This window comes from Somniosus microcephalus, chromosome 1 (assembly GCF_052327205.1).
Source record: "Somniosus microcephalus isolate GS21.2 chromosome 1, FLI_Smic_1.0, whole genome shotgun sequence".
Taxonomy (NCBI): domain Eukaryota; kingdom Metazoa; phylum Chordata; class Chondrichthyes; order Squaliformes; family Somniosidae; genus Somniosus; species Somniosus microcephalus.
The window spans coordinates 437,982,264-437,999,704 of NC_140987.1; the positions used below are offsets into that span (position 1 = coordinate 437,982,264).

The window sequence follows — 17,441 nt, forward strand, 5'->3', positions numbered from 1 at the left end:
CAAACCATTCATAGAAATTCCATTTAATAGCAGGATGGGATTTCTGATCAGCCTGCATTAATAACTGTTTGTGAAGGAGAAAAATGACATATTTCTTATTTTCATGATACATGAATAGGATTAAGCACAGTATGTAATGGCAATGGTGATTGTATATGAATGTGAATTATACAACGATAATGGGAACCGGGTATGAATGAGGATTAAACTGTGTGCATATGTATTTTGCATTACACATTTATGTTTAGTTGCCATTCATATCTTAGTTCCAAAAAAATGGAAGAGGGCACCTTCTGTATATCAGAGACTACACCCCTCTTGATGTAATACAGCGGCTGGAAAAGCTCCATTGCCTAATAACCAAGTGAGCCAAAGTTGACATTGTGATGTAAACAAATGCGGCAGCCCTTTTGTGGCAAAAGACCCGGGGGCGGAGATGAGGAGAATTTTTTTTTACGCAGCAAGTTGTTACGATCTGGAACGCGCTGCCTGAAGTAGATTCAAGAGTAACTTTCAAAAGAGAATTGGATATATAATTATGTTATGATCTTTCCTTTTTAAGTACATGTCCAATTCCCTTTGGAAAGTTACTATTGAATCCGCTTCCATCACCTTTTCAGGTAATGCATTCCAGATCATAACAGCTTGAAAAGGAAAAATTTGCAGGGCTATGGGGAAAGAGCGTGTGAGCGGGACTAAATGGAGAGCTCATACAGGCACAGAGCTGGCACAGGCACGATGGGCTGAATGGCCTCCCTTTTTGCTGTATGATTCTATAAGAAGCCAGAAACACTAGGAGAATTCCCTGCTCCTCTTCAAATGGTGCCAAAGGATCTATTAACATCCACCTGCACCACTGAAACAGGCAGACGCATCCTCAGTTTACTATCTCATTCAAATGCTGGCACCTCAGACGGTCCAGTGCCACTTCACTGAAGTGTCAGTTCAGATGATAAGCTCCAGTCCTGGAATGTGGCTTGAACTCACAACCTACTGATCCAGAGGCAAGAGAGCTGCCAAATGAGCCAATCAGGCACACACTGAACCAAACACCAGCAAATGGAATCAACAGCCAGGTGGGCTCGCTGAACAAGTTACCCGAGCACTGGTACCTTTCCTGCCTGTATACAATTCCACTTGCACGCAACTTTCTGCTCGACAAATTAGAGATCCATACGACTGGGCTCAATTTCAATTGAAAGGTTGTAATTTCTTTTAAGCTTTTCTCATCTCTTAAGGTTGGTTTGTGGTACAGTACATGAACGAGGAGAAATAAAAACCAGTTTCCAAATGTACAGAACAGTAGAGTATTGCTGGTTCAGTCACGTCAGAACTTGCATCAAACTTGCATTAGAAGGCAATACTTATTTGACTAAAACTGGGCCGCAAACAAAGCTAGAAAATGAGTTCTAGAAATCATTGGCAATAAGGAGCACGGGTAGTTACAAAGGCAGCACTTTATATAATAGCCTGGGCACATACTTAAGGAAGGGAGACTATTTTTATTCCTTCAGTGTTCAGTTCTCTTTTCGGAGCCACTTCAGTTCTCGGAATTAGGAAATACCACCTCGGGCTAAATGTCTCATTGTGACGATTGGCAGCACTTCAGGTATGGAGGCCAAATGTATGAAAAGAATTCCCCAAATAGAAATGGGGGAGGGGGAAAAGGCTGGGATATGCACAGAAGGAGCTTCATGCAGAGGGAGCTTAGAGATGACGGAAAGGGTAAGCAATGCAGAAGAAAATGCGGCAGTTTCAGCCAATTAGGATCAGAGGTTCTTATTAAGCTGTAGGAAGCATGGTAGATTTTAACTCTCCAATGCATGTGTCATTACAGGGACAGGTCATTTTCAAAGCCACGTGGTGAAGTTCATTGCAGAAACTGTATTCCACCAGAGCCAACAACTTGCTGAGGTTTAGAACATATTGACAAATAAGTAGTCATTGTAATGCTACAACACAACAAAACAAAATAAAATAAATGAATTGCCTGTCATTTTAATTCTCCACTCCACTTCCACTCTGACCTCGACCTCCTACACTGTACCAATGAAGCTCAACGTAAGCTCGAGGAACAGCACCTCATCTTTTGATTAGGCACTTTACAGCCTTCCGGGCTCAACATCGAGTTCAACAACTTCAGACCAAACCTCGGCTCCTATTTTTTCACATGGCAGCTGTTGATGATTCTGCCATTCCCATTTACACCTCATCTAGACTCATCTTTTGTTTCTTTACTTGTCCCATCACCATCTCCTTTTGCCTTGCACCATCATCCCTTTTGTCATTTAATCTCTCCTGCTTTCCACCCGATCACAGACCTTCACCTGTGTTATTTTCTCCCCTCGCCCCCCCCCTTTCCCTGTCCCTGGCCTTGCTTAAAAGCTGTTCCATCTCTAACTTTTTCCAGTTCTGACAAAGGTCATCGACCTGAAACATTAACTCTGTTTCTCTCTCCACAGATGCTGCCTGGCCTGCTGAGTATTTCCAGCATTTTGTGTTTTTATTTCAGATTTCCAGCATCTGCCGTATTTTGCTTTTGTATTAAAATAAAACAGGCCTCGGTTCCCCTTGGGGTAGGGATGGGAAATTCAACCAGGGATCCTGCTCTTGATTGTTACACAACCACGCCTGAAATTCCTCCTTATCTCAGTCTTAAATGGTCGACCCCTTATCCTGAGACTATGATCCCTAGTTCTAGACTCTCCCGCCAGGAGAAGCAACCTCTCAGCATCTACCCTGTCAATCCCCCTCGGAATTTTATACATTTCAATTGAAGATTGCTTTATTACTACATACAAATATTACACTCATAGTTATGAGACTGATACTGGTTAAGTATCAAGATGATAGGGGTAATTGAGAGCCAACCAACAAAAGTACGGTATTAGAATGGAGAGCCTTGTAATGGACCTCCAACAACTTACATTTACACAGCACCATTCACTGGACAAAGCATCACATGTTGCTTTACAGGAGAATATTTAGGGGAAAAGTTATGTATTGGAAGAGGATTTTGAAGGAGGCAAGAGAGATAATGAAATGAGACGCGAAACCGAGGCCCCGTCTGCTCTCTCAGGTGGACGTAAAAGATCCCATGGCACTATTTCGAAGAAGAGCAGGGGAGTTATCCCCGGTGTCCTGGCCAATATTTATCCCTCAATCAACATCACTAAAACAGATTATCTGGTCATTGTCACACTACTGTTTGTGGAGCTTGCTGTGTGCAGATTGGCGGCTGCGTTTCCTACATTACAACAGTGACTACACTTCAAAAGTACTTAATTGGCTGTAAAGCGCTTTGGGACATTCTGAGGTCGTGAAAGGCGCTATGTAAATGGAATTCTTTCTTTTTAACTGAAGAGGTTTAGGGAGAGTATTGCAGAGTGCAGTGGCCGAAGACTGGGATGCAGGAACTCATGCATGATAGGATAGAGGCTGCAGAGTTCTGGACGAAATGGATGTTTGTACAGGGTGAATCTAGGGAGGGCAGTTGAGGACAGCACTGGAGAAATTGAACTTTGAGGTGACAATGGCATGAAAGAGGGTTCAATGGCAGTGCAAGTGAGGTCAGCATGTAACGTTCCAAAGATGGAAGAAAGTGGTCTTGGTGATGGACACCATGATTGATGCTCAGTTCAGCTCAGGATCTAGCAGGGCGCCATTGGAATTCCAGACCTGGTAAAAAAAATTACTGGATCTTCCCGGTGACTAGCCTGCATGAATCCAGCTAGTTTACCTTGAGTTTGCTGCTGGTTTCAGAAGTCCTATGCATCAGAGCCAGTGGTCCTAGCCCACCACTAAAAAAAATTCCAGGTAGACACTTCAGTAAACTCCCCAAATAACAGTGCAAACTCCCCAAATAACAGTGCAATCCATAAGATTACATAGAATTACAGCGAATTTTACAGGACTGAAACAGGCCATTCTGACAACCTTGTCCATGCTGGTGTTTATGCTCCACACGAGCCTCCTACCACCTTACTTCATATAAACCTATCAGCATAACCTTCCTTTGCTTTCTCCCTCATGTACTTGTCTAGCTTCCACTTAAATGCATCTATGCTATTCGCCTCACGTACTCCTTGTGGTGGCGAGTTTCACATTCTAACCACTTTCTGGGTAAAGGAGTTCCTCCTGAATTTCCTATTGGATTTAACGGTGACATTTATGGCCTCTAGTTTTGGACCCCCCCCCCCCTCCCCACGAGTGGAAACATTTTCTCTACATCTAGCCTATCATAGAAACATAGAAGATAGGAGCAGGAGTAGGCCATTCGGCCCCTCGAGCCTGTTCCGCCATTTAATGAGATCATGGCTGATCATCCAAATTCAATACCCTGTCCCTGCTTTCTCCCCATATCCCTTGATCCCTTTAGCCTTAAGAAATATATCTAACTCCTTCTTGAATATATTTAATAAGTTGGCCTCAACTGCCTTCTGTGGTAGAGAATTCCACAGGTTCACCACTCTCTGGGTGAAGAAATTCCTCCTCATCTCAGTCCTAAATGGCTTACCCCTTATCCTTAGACTGTGACCCCTGGTTCTGGACTCCCCGACCATCGGGAACATCCTTCCTGCATCTAGTCTGTCTAGTCCTGTTAGAATTTTATAAGTTTCAATGAGATCCCCTCTCATTCTTCTAAACTCTAGCGAATAAAAGCCTAATCGACCCAATCTCTCTTCATACATCATTCCTGCCATCCCAGGTATCAGTCTGGTGAATCTCCGCTGCACTTCCTCAATGGCAAGAACATCCTTCCTCAGATAAGGCAACCAAAACTGCACACAATACTCAAGGTGTGGTCTCACCAAGGCCCTGTACAACTACAGCAAGAGATCCTTGCTCCTGTACTCGAATCCTCTCGCTATGAAAGCCAACATACCATTTGCCTTCTTAACCACCTGCTGCACCTGTATGCTTACCTTCAGCGACTGGTGCACAAGGACACCCAAGTCTCGTTGCACTTCCCCTTCTCCCAATCTATTGCTGTTCAGATAATAATCTGCCTTCCTGTTTTTGCCACCAAAGTGGATAACCTCGCATTTATCCACATTATACTGCATCTGCCATGCATCTGCCCAATCACCCAACCTGTCCAAATCATACTGGAGTTTCTCTGCATCCTCCTCACAGCACACACGCCCACCCAGCTTTGTGTCGTCTGCAAACCCCGTCATAATCTTAAAGACCTCTATCAGGTCACCCCTCATTCTTCTCTTTCTAGAGAAAAGAGCCCCAGCCTGTTCAGTCTTTCCCAATAGGTATAACCTCTCAGTTCTGGTCTCAACCTTGTAAATCTTTTTTTGCACTTTCGCCAGTGCTTCTACATCCTTTTTTATATTGGCCCAGAAATTCGGGTCCCCACGCGCGAGTACGCGCTGAGTACTCACGCGTAGGCCCAACGAAAGTGCCGGTTTCGTGCATGCAATGCGCATGCGCGGGAAACTGGAACTTCCGTTCCCTTGAAAGAAGGGGTTGACAGGTCGAACGCGTGCGCCGGAGAGGCAGCGCATGCGCATTGAACTTACGGTTTTTTTTCAGGTTTTTCCGGGAGGGTAAGTCTCCAGGAGTTACACATGTAAAAAGCAGGCGCAAGGCCTACTTTTAACAAGGTAAGTGGTGAATTAATTTAAATTAAAACATTTTTTCCACAGGTTTATTATTTTTAAATACTTTAAAGAAAGGTAAGTTTATTTTTAGCCCTGTTAGAAAATGTAATTAATTTTTTCAAAAATGTAAATTATTGTTTAAAATAGTTATTTTACATAATTTATAGTTACAGGAAACTTTGGTTTATCCGGAGGTTGTGTGTCCGGAAACCTCGATCTACCGGCAGAAATCAGGAGCCGTTTTATGAGGTTTTTTTCTTCTCGTGGCTTTTTTTTTTTCCAACAGTCAGGCTCTGGAAAGTCTCTCTGAAGCTGTTGCTAAGCTAGAGACGCTTCCAAGGTACGGGACGACTGTTTAGAAGCTGTTGCTAAACAACAGTGTTTGTTGTCAGATATGGAGATGAAAACCTCCGTATGCTTCAACATTAACGCTGGTATGTCCGGCAGTTTTGATAGATCGGCAACAGCTCGGTCCCGTCGGTGCCGGATATAACAAAGTTTCCTGTATTTTAAAAATGTGATTTTTAAAAAGAAATTATTTGAAGTTTTAGTGATGTTTTGGGCTTATAGTATTTATGGTTTTGACAGCTCGTCCTGTCAATTTTATGAATGGGCATTCCCTGCTACCATTGGCTCTCCATGGCCCACGTGATCCCAGGGGACGCATTGAACTAACTGCGCCCCTGGGATATGCAAGCACTGCGCGCCGGCAGCTGGAGGAGGCCCAGGATCGGAATCCCATGGGGGCCCACAGCTCAACGGCCGGTGCGCAAGGTAAGTGCAGGTCGGGGGCTTGCACCCGCGGGAAGCCTCTGACCCGAATTTCTGGGCCAGTATGTTAATACAAACCCTAAAGATTACTGAAACACATTTACAGGATGGAAGGGGGCTTTTCCTCCCAGCTAAATCCTCAAAAATCAAACAGCAGCTTGCTTATTTTTTGCTTAAGTGTCAGGATATTCAGTTTGCACATCGGTGAACTGATCACAAGCTACATGTTTGGCCTCTGAATGTACCAACTACATCACCATAACTTTAAGATAATCCAATAGAGAATGCAAGAGGAACTTCTTGACCCAGACAGTAGTTAGAATGTGGAACTTGCTATCACAGGGAGTAGTTGAGGCGAATAGCATATAAGTACTTAAGGAGAAGCTAGCTAAACACACGAGGGTGAAAGGAATAGAAGGTTATGCTGATAGGGTCAGATGAAGAGAGGTGAGGGGGAGGCTCGTGTGGACCATAAACACCGGCACGGTCCAGTTGGGCCGAATGGCCTGTTTCTGTGCTGTAAATTCTATGTAATTACCGTGATGTCATTAATACATAATAAAGCTGCAATGAAAGCAGGGTTTCCGTCCTCTGGCAAACAGGGAAAATGTCTCTATTTTATGTTATATTGTAACTAGAATTACAATTGTTGTCTTTCCTCATTGAAAAGCAAACTGAAGACCTGGGTTAAGTTGGTCAGTGGGGAAAACAGGCCAGATTGATTGATCTGGTAATTAAGCAGATAAAGGTGGGTGGGTGGTGTTTACAGAAGATGTTTAACTTTGCATTGGTTAAGGCCTTAGAAGGTGCCACACCTAGATGATGGCTGTCAAATTGTACATTAGGATACTGTACAAGTCCTTAGTCTTTTGATCTTAGGTTATGTGACAATTCTTTGGGAGACTCAGAAAATTACATATATCCGCGGGTTTTTCCTGAAATTATTAGTTCAGTTTCACTTCTGTCTGATTGAAAGTTGGACTCCGTGAATAGAACAGAAATGCTGTCTCATCCATTTAGAAACATTGCTGTAGGAAGTTGTGAAAGACCATTCCTGGAAGAGTCCTACCGATTATCGGAGTAAGGAATATATTTCTGAAGAAGTTACTTTACCCCCTTGTGGGTGAATTTCATTTATAGCTTTGTAAGTATTTGTACTACCAGTGTCTGTAATGACTTTACTTATAAATAAAACTGACTATTAGCCTGAATGCACTAGTGTGACGGTGCCATATTTACTGCCTTTCAGAGCAGACAAGAAAGCACGGAGAAAGGATTTGGGGGTAGTTAACAGGCAGTTAAGAGGATTATCCCCATTTTTCCAACAGAGGTGCGGGCTTCCCGGCGTCGGGAAACCCCGCCAAGTTCAGCGAGGCGAGCAGTGGGTCTGCGGGGGTCGGAGGGGTCCAAAAGTGTGCTGTGGAGGTGAGTGATGGGTGCAAGTGTGGAGAGGTAATATGTGAGGTGAGTGAAAAGTGTTAGAAAAAGTTTCCTTACCTTTGTTTCTCCCTGCAGGCTTCAATCGTTGGGGATCTGGAGGCTCCGGCATCTCCCCGGCAGAGATGACAGAATGGCTGCTGGATTCTCCGATGCAACAGCCATCTGCTTTCTGTTCAGGAAATAGGTTTGGTGAGCCTTGAGTACAAGAACTCACCAAACAACAGAGAATGTCAGTGTTTCACAGCTTCTCAAAGCTGTCAAACGATGACAATTCAACTGTCAAAAATTTTTGACAGATGAAACATCATACACTGACGTTCTCTGCCACCGGCTTTCCCTTAATCGGCCTGCGAAGCCCGCCGGGCAGGATTAACAAGGTCAATCAAGGGAAAATAGCACGGGTTAGCCGGACGTCGATGGAGGCAGGGCTGAAACCTGACAAGCAGCAGTCCCGCCTCCAATGCGCCCCCGTTGGCAAAATCACCCCCTCTGACACAGGCAGTCAGTCAGGTTTTTGAACAGAATCTGCAGGGGGATGCTTTGGCTCAGAAGGAGTATGCAGTAGAGTACTGTAGTTAAGAATCGTTTTAGTTAAGACAAGCAGAACGACCCACTAACACAGGGAAATGGAACAGGTTCATAGTTTTTGTATTTTTTTATTATTCATTCCTGGGATGTGGGCGTCGCTGGCAAGGCCAGCATTTATTGCCCATCCCTAATTGCCCTCGAGAAGGTGGTGATGAGCCGCCTTCTTGAACCACTGCAGTCCGTGTGGTGAAGGTGCTCCCACAGTGCTGTTAGGGAGGGAGTTTCAGGATTTTGACCTAGCGACGATGAAGGATCGGCGATATACTTCCAAGTCGGGATGGTGTGTGACTTGGAGGGGAACTTGGAGGTGGTGGTGTTCCCATGTGCCTGCTGCCCTTGTCCTTCTAGGTGGTAGAGGTCACAGGTTTGGGAGGTTCTGTCGAGTTGCTGCAGTGCATCTTGTAGATGATACACACTGTAGCCACAGTGCGCCAGTGGTGGAGGGAGTGAATGTTTAAGGTGGTGGATTGAGTGCCAATCAAGTGAGCTGCTTTGTCCTGGATGATGTCAAGCTTCTTGAGTGCTGTTGGAGCTGCACTCATCCAGGCAAGTGGAGAGTATTCCATCACACTCCTGACTTGTGCCTTGTAGATGCTGGAAAGGCTTTGGGGAGTCAGGAAGTGAGTCACTCACCGCAGAATACCCAGCCTCTGACCTGCTCTTGTAGCCACAGTATTTATGTGGCTGGTCCAGTTAAGTTTCTGGTCAATGGTGAACCAGCCACATAAATACTGTGGCTACAAGAGCAGGTCAGAGGCTGGGTATTCTGCAGCGAGTGTCTCACCTCCTGACTCCCCAAAGACAAGTTGTACTGATTGTATTAAGTGAATCCAATCATAACTGTTGGTTTGTATGTTCACTTGCTCTGAAATGAAGTGGACTAATGATTCTAATCTGGCCTCATCTTACCAAGTGCCTTCTCAGTCCACCTTTGAAGAATCTGGAGAGGCATGTGGGACAGGTGAGAAAGGTACGAATATCTGGTTAAGATCATAAAGGGGCTACGCCTCTGGGTAGTTACTTAGCTACTGGGCCGTTTGGGTACATGCCTAACCACAAGACGCTCAGACTGCTTACTGGAATTACCCAAGAGAATATCTAAAGCAAGACCCCAAACTTGTATCAGTAACCAACATGGTCTCCAGTGCGGTGTACCGTAATTAAGAGGTAATTGTTAATCCTGTGGCACATTATCCCTTACATGGTACACAAGAGATGCAGGTTCTGGATCATAGGACATTCTGTGTGTCAATGCACGTGACCATGTTTCTGTGAACGCAAGTTAGAAATGCTGGGATAGATTCTAAATCCTAACACGCACCCATCACTGAAGAGCAAAAATGCAGGATTTTAAACACAAGTGGTTAGAAGGGATGAAATGCTAGGTGATGTTGTATTTACTCTTATTTTGTCTAGAGCACCATCCTTAACCATTGGATTTTTACAACAAACAAAAACACATCATACCTTATTTTTTCTTTCTTGGCATTTCGCAAATGGTCAGTAAAGATTTGAATCAACCCTACTCCTATTCTGGTGGAGTCCAGAGTCCTGATTTTCCCGACTGCATGATCCATGGCCATGTTAAACTCATCAAGCAGGACGTGGTAGAGCGGCTGATCCTCTGTGGGCTCAGGTGGATTGTACCACAACAAGATGAATTGTGAGTAACTACAGTCAAACACTAGAAGAAAAAAAGAATACACGAAGACAAGGCATTAGCTGAAGTGGTCACAGGGGGTACGGTAGCATAGTGGTTATGCTTGACCAGAGGTCTGGACTAATGATCCGGCAACATGAGTTTAAATCCCACCTCGGCAGCTGGGGAATTTAAATTCAGTTAATTAAATAAATCCAGAATAAAAATCTAGTATCAATGATGGTGACCATGAAACTACAGGATTGTTGTAAACACCCATCTGGTTCACTAATGTCCTTTAGGTGAAGGAAATCTACTGCCCTTACCCGGTCTGGCCTATATGTGACTCCAGAGCCACAGCAATGTGGTCGACTCTTAACTGCCCTCTGAAATGGCCGAGCAAGACACTCAGTTGTATTCAAGGCAGTTCACCACCACCTTCTCAAGGGCAATTAGGGATGGGCAATAAATGCTGGCCTTGCCAGTGACGCCCACATCCCGTGAATCAATATTAAAAAAAAAAATCCTTTTTATTATGCAGACGGCAAACTGCTGAAGCAACACACAAAAGCTGAAACAACAACAGAAAATGCTGGAAAAACTCAGCAGGCCAGGCAACATCCGTGGAGAGAAAATAGAGTCAACGTTTTGGGTCAAACCCTTTGTCAAGATTTCGGATTTCCAGCATCTGCAGTATTTTGCTATCATACACAAAAGCTGCCCTTGCTTCATTTGCATAAATGTAATTAAATATTTAGAACAGCTATCTCATCCCTTTAAAAAAAAACTTCCAGTATCAGAAAGATATTTTTGTTAAACAATAAGGGTTTGAATCAACCCTAGTCCTATTCTGGTGGAGTCCAGATTCCCGATTTTCCCGACTGCATGATCCACTGCCATGTTAAGCTCTTGTACTTGTTTTTTTTTTTTACTGCCAGCGTTGTTTGATGATATTCAATGCACTATGGGGGTAGAATAGTACTTCATCCTTCACGCTGCACTCTGGTGTGGCTGGCGATGCACATGATTTGCTCAGTGTGAATTACTAATGTACAGTCAAGCCTGCAGTGTCTTGTACGCGGATGAAGACTGCGCAGAGAATACGAAAGAAACACGGGCAGCAGATAAATTGGCAAAGGCATAATTGGATTGTCCTGTGAGGACACATTCTATGCCTCTGTCAATCTGGGTTAAATCTTGCTGACAAAGAGAGAATCAAGCAACAAAAAAGACTTGCACCTCCCAAACCTGCGGCCTCTTCCACCTAGAAGGACAAGGGCAGCAGGCGCATGGGAACACCACCACCTCCAAGTTCCCCTCCAAGTCACACACCATCCTGACTTAGAGTATACCGCCAATCCTTCATTGTCGCTGGGTCAAAATCCTGGAACTTCCCTCCCTAACAGCACTGTGGGAGTACCTTCACCACACGGACTGCAGCGGTTCAATAAGGCAGCTCACCACCACCTTCTCCAGGGCAACTAGGGATGGGCAATAAATGCTGGCATTGCCAGCGATGCACACATCCCATAAATGAATTTAAAAATTTTTTTTTAATTATATGGTGCCTTTCACAATCACCAGACATCCCAAAGTGCTTTATAGCCAATTAAGTACTTTTTGAAGTGTCGTACTGTTATAATGTAGGAAACGCGGCAGCACACAGCAAGCTCCCACAAACAGCAATGTGATAATGAGCAGATAATCTGGTTTAGTGATGTTGACTACTACACTTTTAATGCATGGTTCAAATTTCTATACAGTTTTCATAAAGTGCCATTTTAAAAATGTAATCACGCTATTTTTGTGGAATTCCTGCACCAGAATAATCACTATTTCTGCTGGCTGAAAAGGGAAGGTGACATTTAGAGCTGTTTTTATACTGGCCACAGCTGGGTACCAATGCCACGAGGTCCCAACACATGGGTCTCCAGCAGGCGGCGACAACTCCAATTAAAACTTGCCAGATTTGGAAATCTGCCCAATGGGAACACAAGTTAAAATAATCTTCCAATGCGTGCCCCCTCCCCCCTCACAGTGACAGACTCCCAAAAGAGGGTGCTCATAATTCCTTATTGACCGGCCCCCCCAGACCCCCACCCAGGAAAACAGGACTGAGTCAGGCTGGTGGGCAGATATCTGCAGGAACCTCAGGCCAGGACAAGGATACGGGGAAGTGCCAGAAGACTGGAGGACAGCTAACGTAGTACCATTATTCAAGAAGGGTAGTAAGGATAAACCAGGGAATTACAGGCCAGTGAGCCTAACATCAGTGGTTGGGAAATTATTGGAAAAAATTCTGAGGGACAGAATTAGTCTCCACTTGGAGAGGCAGGGATTAATCAAGGATAGTTAGCATGGCTTTGTCAGGGGGAGATCATGTCTAACCAATTTGATTGAATTTTGAGAGGGGGTGACTAGGTGTGTGGATGAGGGTAGTGCAGTTGATGTAGTCTACATAGACTTCAGTAAGGCTTTTGACAAAGTCCCACATGGGAGACTGGTCAAGAAGGTAAGAGCCCATGGGATCCAGGGCAATTTGGCACATTGGATCCAAAATTGGCTTAGTGGCAGGAGGCAGAGGGTGATTGTCGAGGGTTGTTTTTATGACTGGACGCCTGTGTCCAGTGATGTACCGCAGGGATCGGTGCTGGGTCCCTTGCTGTTTGTAGTGTACATTAATGATTTAGATATGAATGTAGGAGTAAGTTCGCTGATGACACGAAAATTGGTGGAGTGGTAAATAGCGAGGAGGGAAGCCTCAGGCTACAGGACGATATAGACGGGTTGGTCAGATGGGCAGAACAGTGGCAAATGGAATTGAACCCTGAAAAGTGTGAGGTGATGCATTTTGGGAGGACTAACAAGGCAAGGAAATACACAATGAATGGTAGGATCCTAGGAAGGACAGAGGATCAGAGGGACCTTGGTGTGCATGTACATAGATCCCTGAAGGCAGCAGGACAAGTAGATAAGGTGGTTAAAAAGGCATATGGGATACTTATATTCTATGCCTCGGCTAATGAAGGCAAGAGCAGGGAGGTTATGATGGAGCTGTACAAAATGCTAGTTAGGCCACAGCTGGAATACTGTGTGCAGTTCTGGTCGTCACACTATAGGAAGGATGTAATTGCATTGGAGAGGGTGCAGAGGAGATTCACCAGGATGTTACCTGGGCTGGAGCACTTCAGCTATGAAGAGAGACTGGACAGGCTGGGGTTGTTTTCCTTAGAGCAGAGAAGGCTAAGGGGGGGGCCTGATTGAGGTGTACAAAATTATGAGGGGCATAGATAGGGTAGGTAGAAAGGAACTTTTCCCCTTAGTAGAGGGGGCAATAACCAGGGGGCATAGTTTCAAGATAAGGGGCAGGAGGTTTAGAGGGGATTTGAGGAAAAACTTTTTCACCCAGAGGGTGGTTGGAATCTGGAACTCACTGCCTGAAAGGGTGGTAGAGGCAGGAACCCTCACAACATTCAAGAAGCATTTAGATGAGCACTTGAAACGCCATAGCATACAAGGCTATGGACCAAGTGCTGGAAAATGGGATTAGAATAGATAGGGCTTGATGGCCGGCGCGGACACGATGGGCCGAAGGGCCTCTTTCTGTGCTGAAAAATCTATGACTCTAAGACTCATTAGGTTTTCAAACCATGATTTCTTGGAAGTATTGGGTTTCTTGGAAGTGTTGGGTAACACTATAGTCAAATAGAAAGTAGTTTGTATCATACATTGACAAAGATGCAGTACTATCTTTCCACTGGTGCTGGTATTAGAATGCTGATTAAGTTATTACAGACCTAGTATTGAGAGTTCAGAGTGTCATTTCCGTTTTCCAATTTTTTTCCCCTGCCTCTCTTTCTGAGGTAGGGCTTCATGGGCATTGGTGACTCTCGGTATCCTGCCCCAAAAGGAGGTGGGGGGGGGGGGGGGGGGGGGCGGGTGCGGAAAAGAGTGTGCGAGCGTGTGTGTTCAACAATAAGAGCCTCACAGATTCTGACCATTACCAACAGTCGCATGCGTGCACTTAACTTGGAAGCAGAGGAGCCACTGGATTGTGAGGAGAATCAGGAAGACTGGCTGACTTTATGCTCCCCCAGCCCAGAGGTGCAGAGGCCAGTTGTTTCATCCCCATGGCTTCCCCACCACAGGCCACTGATTGAACCTGGGGCATCACGTTGGCCCACCAAGCCACTGCAGATATTCCCAGCCCACCTCGTCCCCCCAGATTTTAGGAAGTGCTTGTCTGCTTTTGGTGATTCTGCTTTCAATATTGCAAGTTCTAAAATCGCATGCTCCACTGCAGTAAAACAGAAAATGCAACAAATACACAGCAGAGTAGATTATTTGCCCAATGCATTACAGTTAGTGCATGCACTAAGTACGCATTAAGGTGTAGTCATTTTGTGTATTAGCATTCATGGAACAGGCACAAACTTTTACCCATGCTTCTTAAATTGCTCTGGGATGTAAACAGCTGTTAGACATTTTAATACATTGTCCCTTAATTATTGATGTGTCTATTTGTCAAGGAGCAATTGAAGGATTACTCCCTTAATTCTTAAAGCTTATAACAATAAATGCTTATTATAGAAGTTATGCTACAGCTGTACAAAGCCCTGGTTAGCTCACACCTGGAGTACTGAGAGCAGTTCTGGGCACCACACCTTAGGAAGGATATATTGGCCTTGGAGGGTGCAGCGTAGATTTACATAGAATTACATGGGATATACGGCACAGAAACAGGCCATTCGGCCCAACCAGTCCATGCCGGCGTTTATGCTCCACTCGAGCCTCCGCCTGTCTTTCCTCATCTAACTCGATCAGCATAACCCTCTATTCCCTTCTCCCTCATATGCTGATCTAGCTTCCCCTTAAATGCATCTATATTATTCGCCTCAACCACTCCCTGTGGTAGCGAGTTCCACATTCTCACCACTCTCTGGGTAAAGAAGTTTCTTTTGAATTCCCTATTTGATTTCTTGGTGACTATCTTATATTGATGGTTTCTAGTTATGCTCTTCCCCACAAGTGGAAATATTCTCTCTGTATCTACTCTATCAAAACCTTTCATAATTTTTAAGACCACTATTAGGTCACCCCCTCAGCCTTCTTTTTTCAAGAGCAAAGAGACCCAGCCTGTTCATCCTTTCCTGATATGTATACCCTCGCATTTCTGGGATCATCCTTGTAAATCTTCTCTCCAGTACCTCTATCATTTTTATAATATGGCGACCAGAATTGTACGCTGTACTCCAAGTGTGGTCTAACCAAGGTTCAATACAAGTTTAGAATAACTTCACTACTTTTCAATTCTATCCCTCTAGAAATAAACCCTAGAGCTTGGTTTGCTTTTATAATACCCTTGTTAGCCTGTGTCGCTACTTTTAGTGATTTGTGTATTTGTACTCCGAGATCTCTTTTGCTCCTCTACCCCACCCAGACTCGCACCCTCCAAGTAATGAGTGACCTCCCTATTCTTCCTACCAAAATGTAATATCTCACATTTATCTGTGCTGAATTTGATTTGCCAATTATATGCCCATTCTGCAAGTTTATGAATGCCTTCCTGTAATTTGTTGCAGTGCTCCTCAGTATTGACTATCCCCCCCAATTTGGTGTCATCTGCAAATTTAGAAATTGTGTTTTTGATTCCAAAGTCTAAATCGTTGGCCCAGAAATTCGGGCCTCCACGGGTGAGTACGCACGGGGTACTCACCTGTAAGCCTAATGGAAGTGCCGGTTTCCTGCATGCACTGCGCATGCACGGGAAACCGGCACTTCCGTTCCCCTGAAAGGGGTTCAGAGTTCGAACGCGTGCGCAGGAGAGGCTGCGCGTGCGCATCGAACTTATGTTTTTTTTTTATAAACAGGTTTTCCCGGGAGGGTAAGTCTCCAGAAGTTACACATATAAAAAGCAGGCGTAAGGCCTGCTTTTTACAAGGTAAGTGGTGAATTAATTAAAATTAAAACATTTTTTCCACAGGTTTATTATTTTTAAATACTTTAAAGCAAGGGAAGTTTATTTTTAGCCCCGTTAGAAAATAAAATAATTTTTTCAAAAATTTAAATTATTGTTTAAAATAGTTATTTCATGTAATTTATAGTTTATTTAAAAAATGTGATTTAAAAAAAAATTATTTGAAGATTTAGTGATGTTTTGGGGCCCATAGTATTTATAAGTTTTGACAGCCCTTCCTGTCAAACTTATGAATGGGCATTCCCATTGGCTCTCTATGGCCCACGTGATCCCAGGGGACGCATCGAACTAACTGCGCCCCTGGGATACACAAGCACTGCGCGCCGGCAGTTGGAGGAGGCCCAGGATCGGAATCCCACGCGGGTCCCCAGCACAACAGCCGGCGCGCTAGGTAAGTGCAGGTCGGGGGCTTGCACCCGCGGGAAGCCTCCGACCCGAATTTCTGGGCCGTTAATCTAAATTGTGAACAGCAGTGGTCCCGGCACTGATCCTTGTGTAACACCACTACCCACCTTCTGCCACTCTGAATAGCTACCCTTTACTCCTACTCTCTGCTTTCTGTCCTGAAGCCAGCCAGCTACCCATCCATTTACCAAAATCATACCTGGACTCCAAAGGTTAAGTGTAAAGGAGAGATTACACAAACTAGGGTTCCCTGGAACTTAGAAGGTTAAGGGGTGACTTACATAGAAACATAGAAGATAGGAGCAGGAGTAGGCCATTCGGCCCCTCGAGCCTGCTCCGCCATTCAATGCGATCATGGCTGATCATCCAAATTCAGTACCCTGTCCCTGCTTTCTCCCCATATTCCTTGATCCCTTTAGCCTTAAGAAATATATCCAACTCCTTCTTGAATATATTTAATGAATTGGCCTCAACTGCCTTTTGTGGTGGAGAATTCCACAGGTTCACCACTCTGGGTGAAGAAATTCCTCCTCATCTCTGTCCTAAAAGGCTTATCCCTTATCTTTAGACTGTGACCCCTGGTTCTGGACTCCCCCGCCATCGGGAACATCCTTCCTGCATCTAGTCTGTCTAGTCCTGTTAGAATTTTATAAGTTTCAATGAGATCCCCTCTCATTCTTCTAAACTCCAGCGAATATAAGCCTAATCGACCCAATCTCTCCTCATACGTCTTGATCGAAGTTTTCAAGATATTAAGGGGAACTGATAGGGTAGATAGAGAGAAACTACTTCCGCTGGTTGGGGAGTCTAGGACTAGGAGGCATAGTCTTAAAATTAGAGCCAGACCTTACAGGAGTGAAATTAAGAAACACTTCTACACACAAAGGGTGGTAGAAGTTTGGAACTCTTTTCCGCAAATGGCAATTGATGCTAGATCAATTGTTAATTTTAAATCTGAGATTGATAGATTTCTGTTAACGAAAGGTATTAACCGCTGCAGTGTAGCAGT

At 44.5% G+C, this 17,441-nt stretch overlaps 1 protein-coding gene across 1 annotated transcript in view; it reads right to left on the minus strand.

Moving 5' to 3' along the window:
* LOC147125321 (uncharacterized) overlaps positions 1–17,441 on the minus strand; it is a 91,895-nt gene that overhangs the window by 60,470 nt on the left and 13,984 nt on the right. The window contains exon 3 of the mRNA XM_086001223.1: positions 9,879–10,095. Coding sequence (XP_085857349.1) covers positions 9,879–10,095 — 217 coding nt within the window. The remainder of the gene's footprint in view (positions 1–9,878; positions 10,096–17,441) is intronic.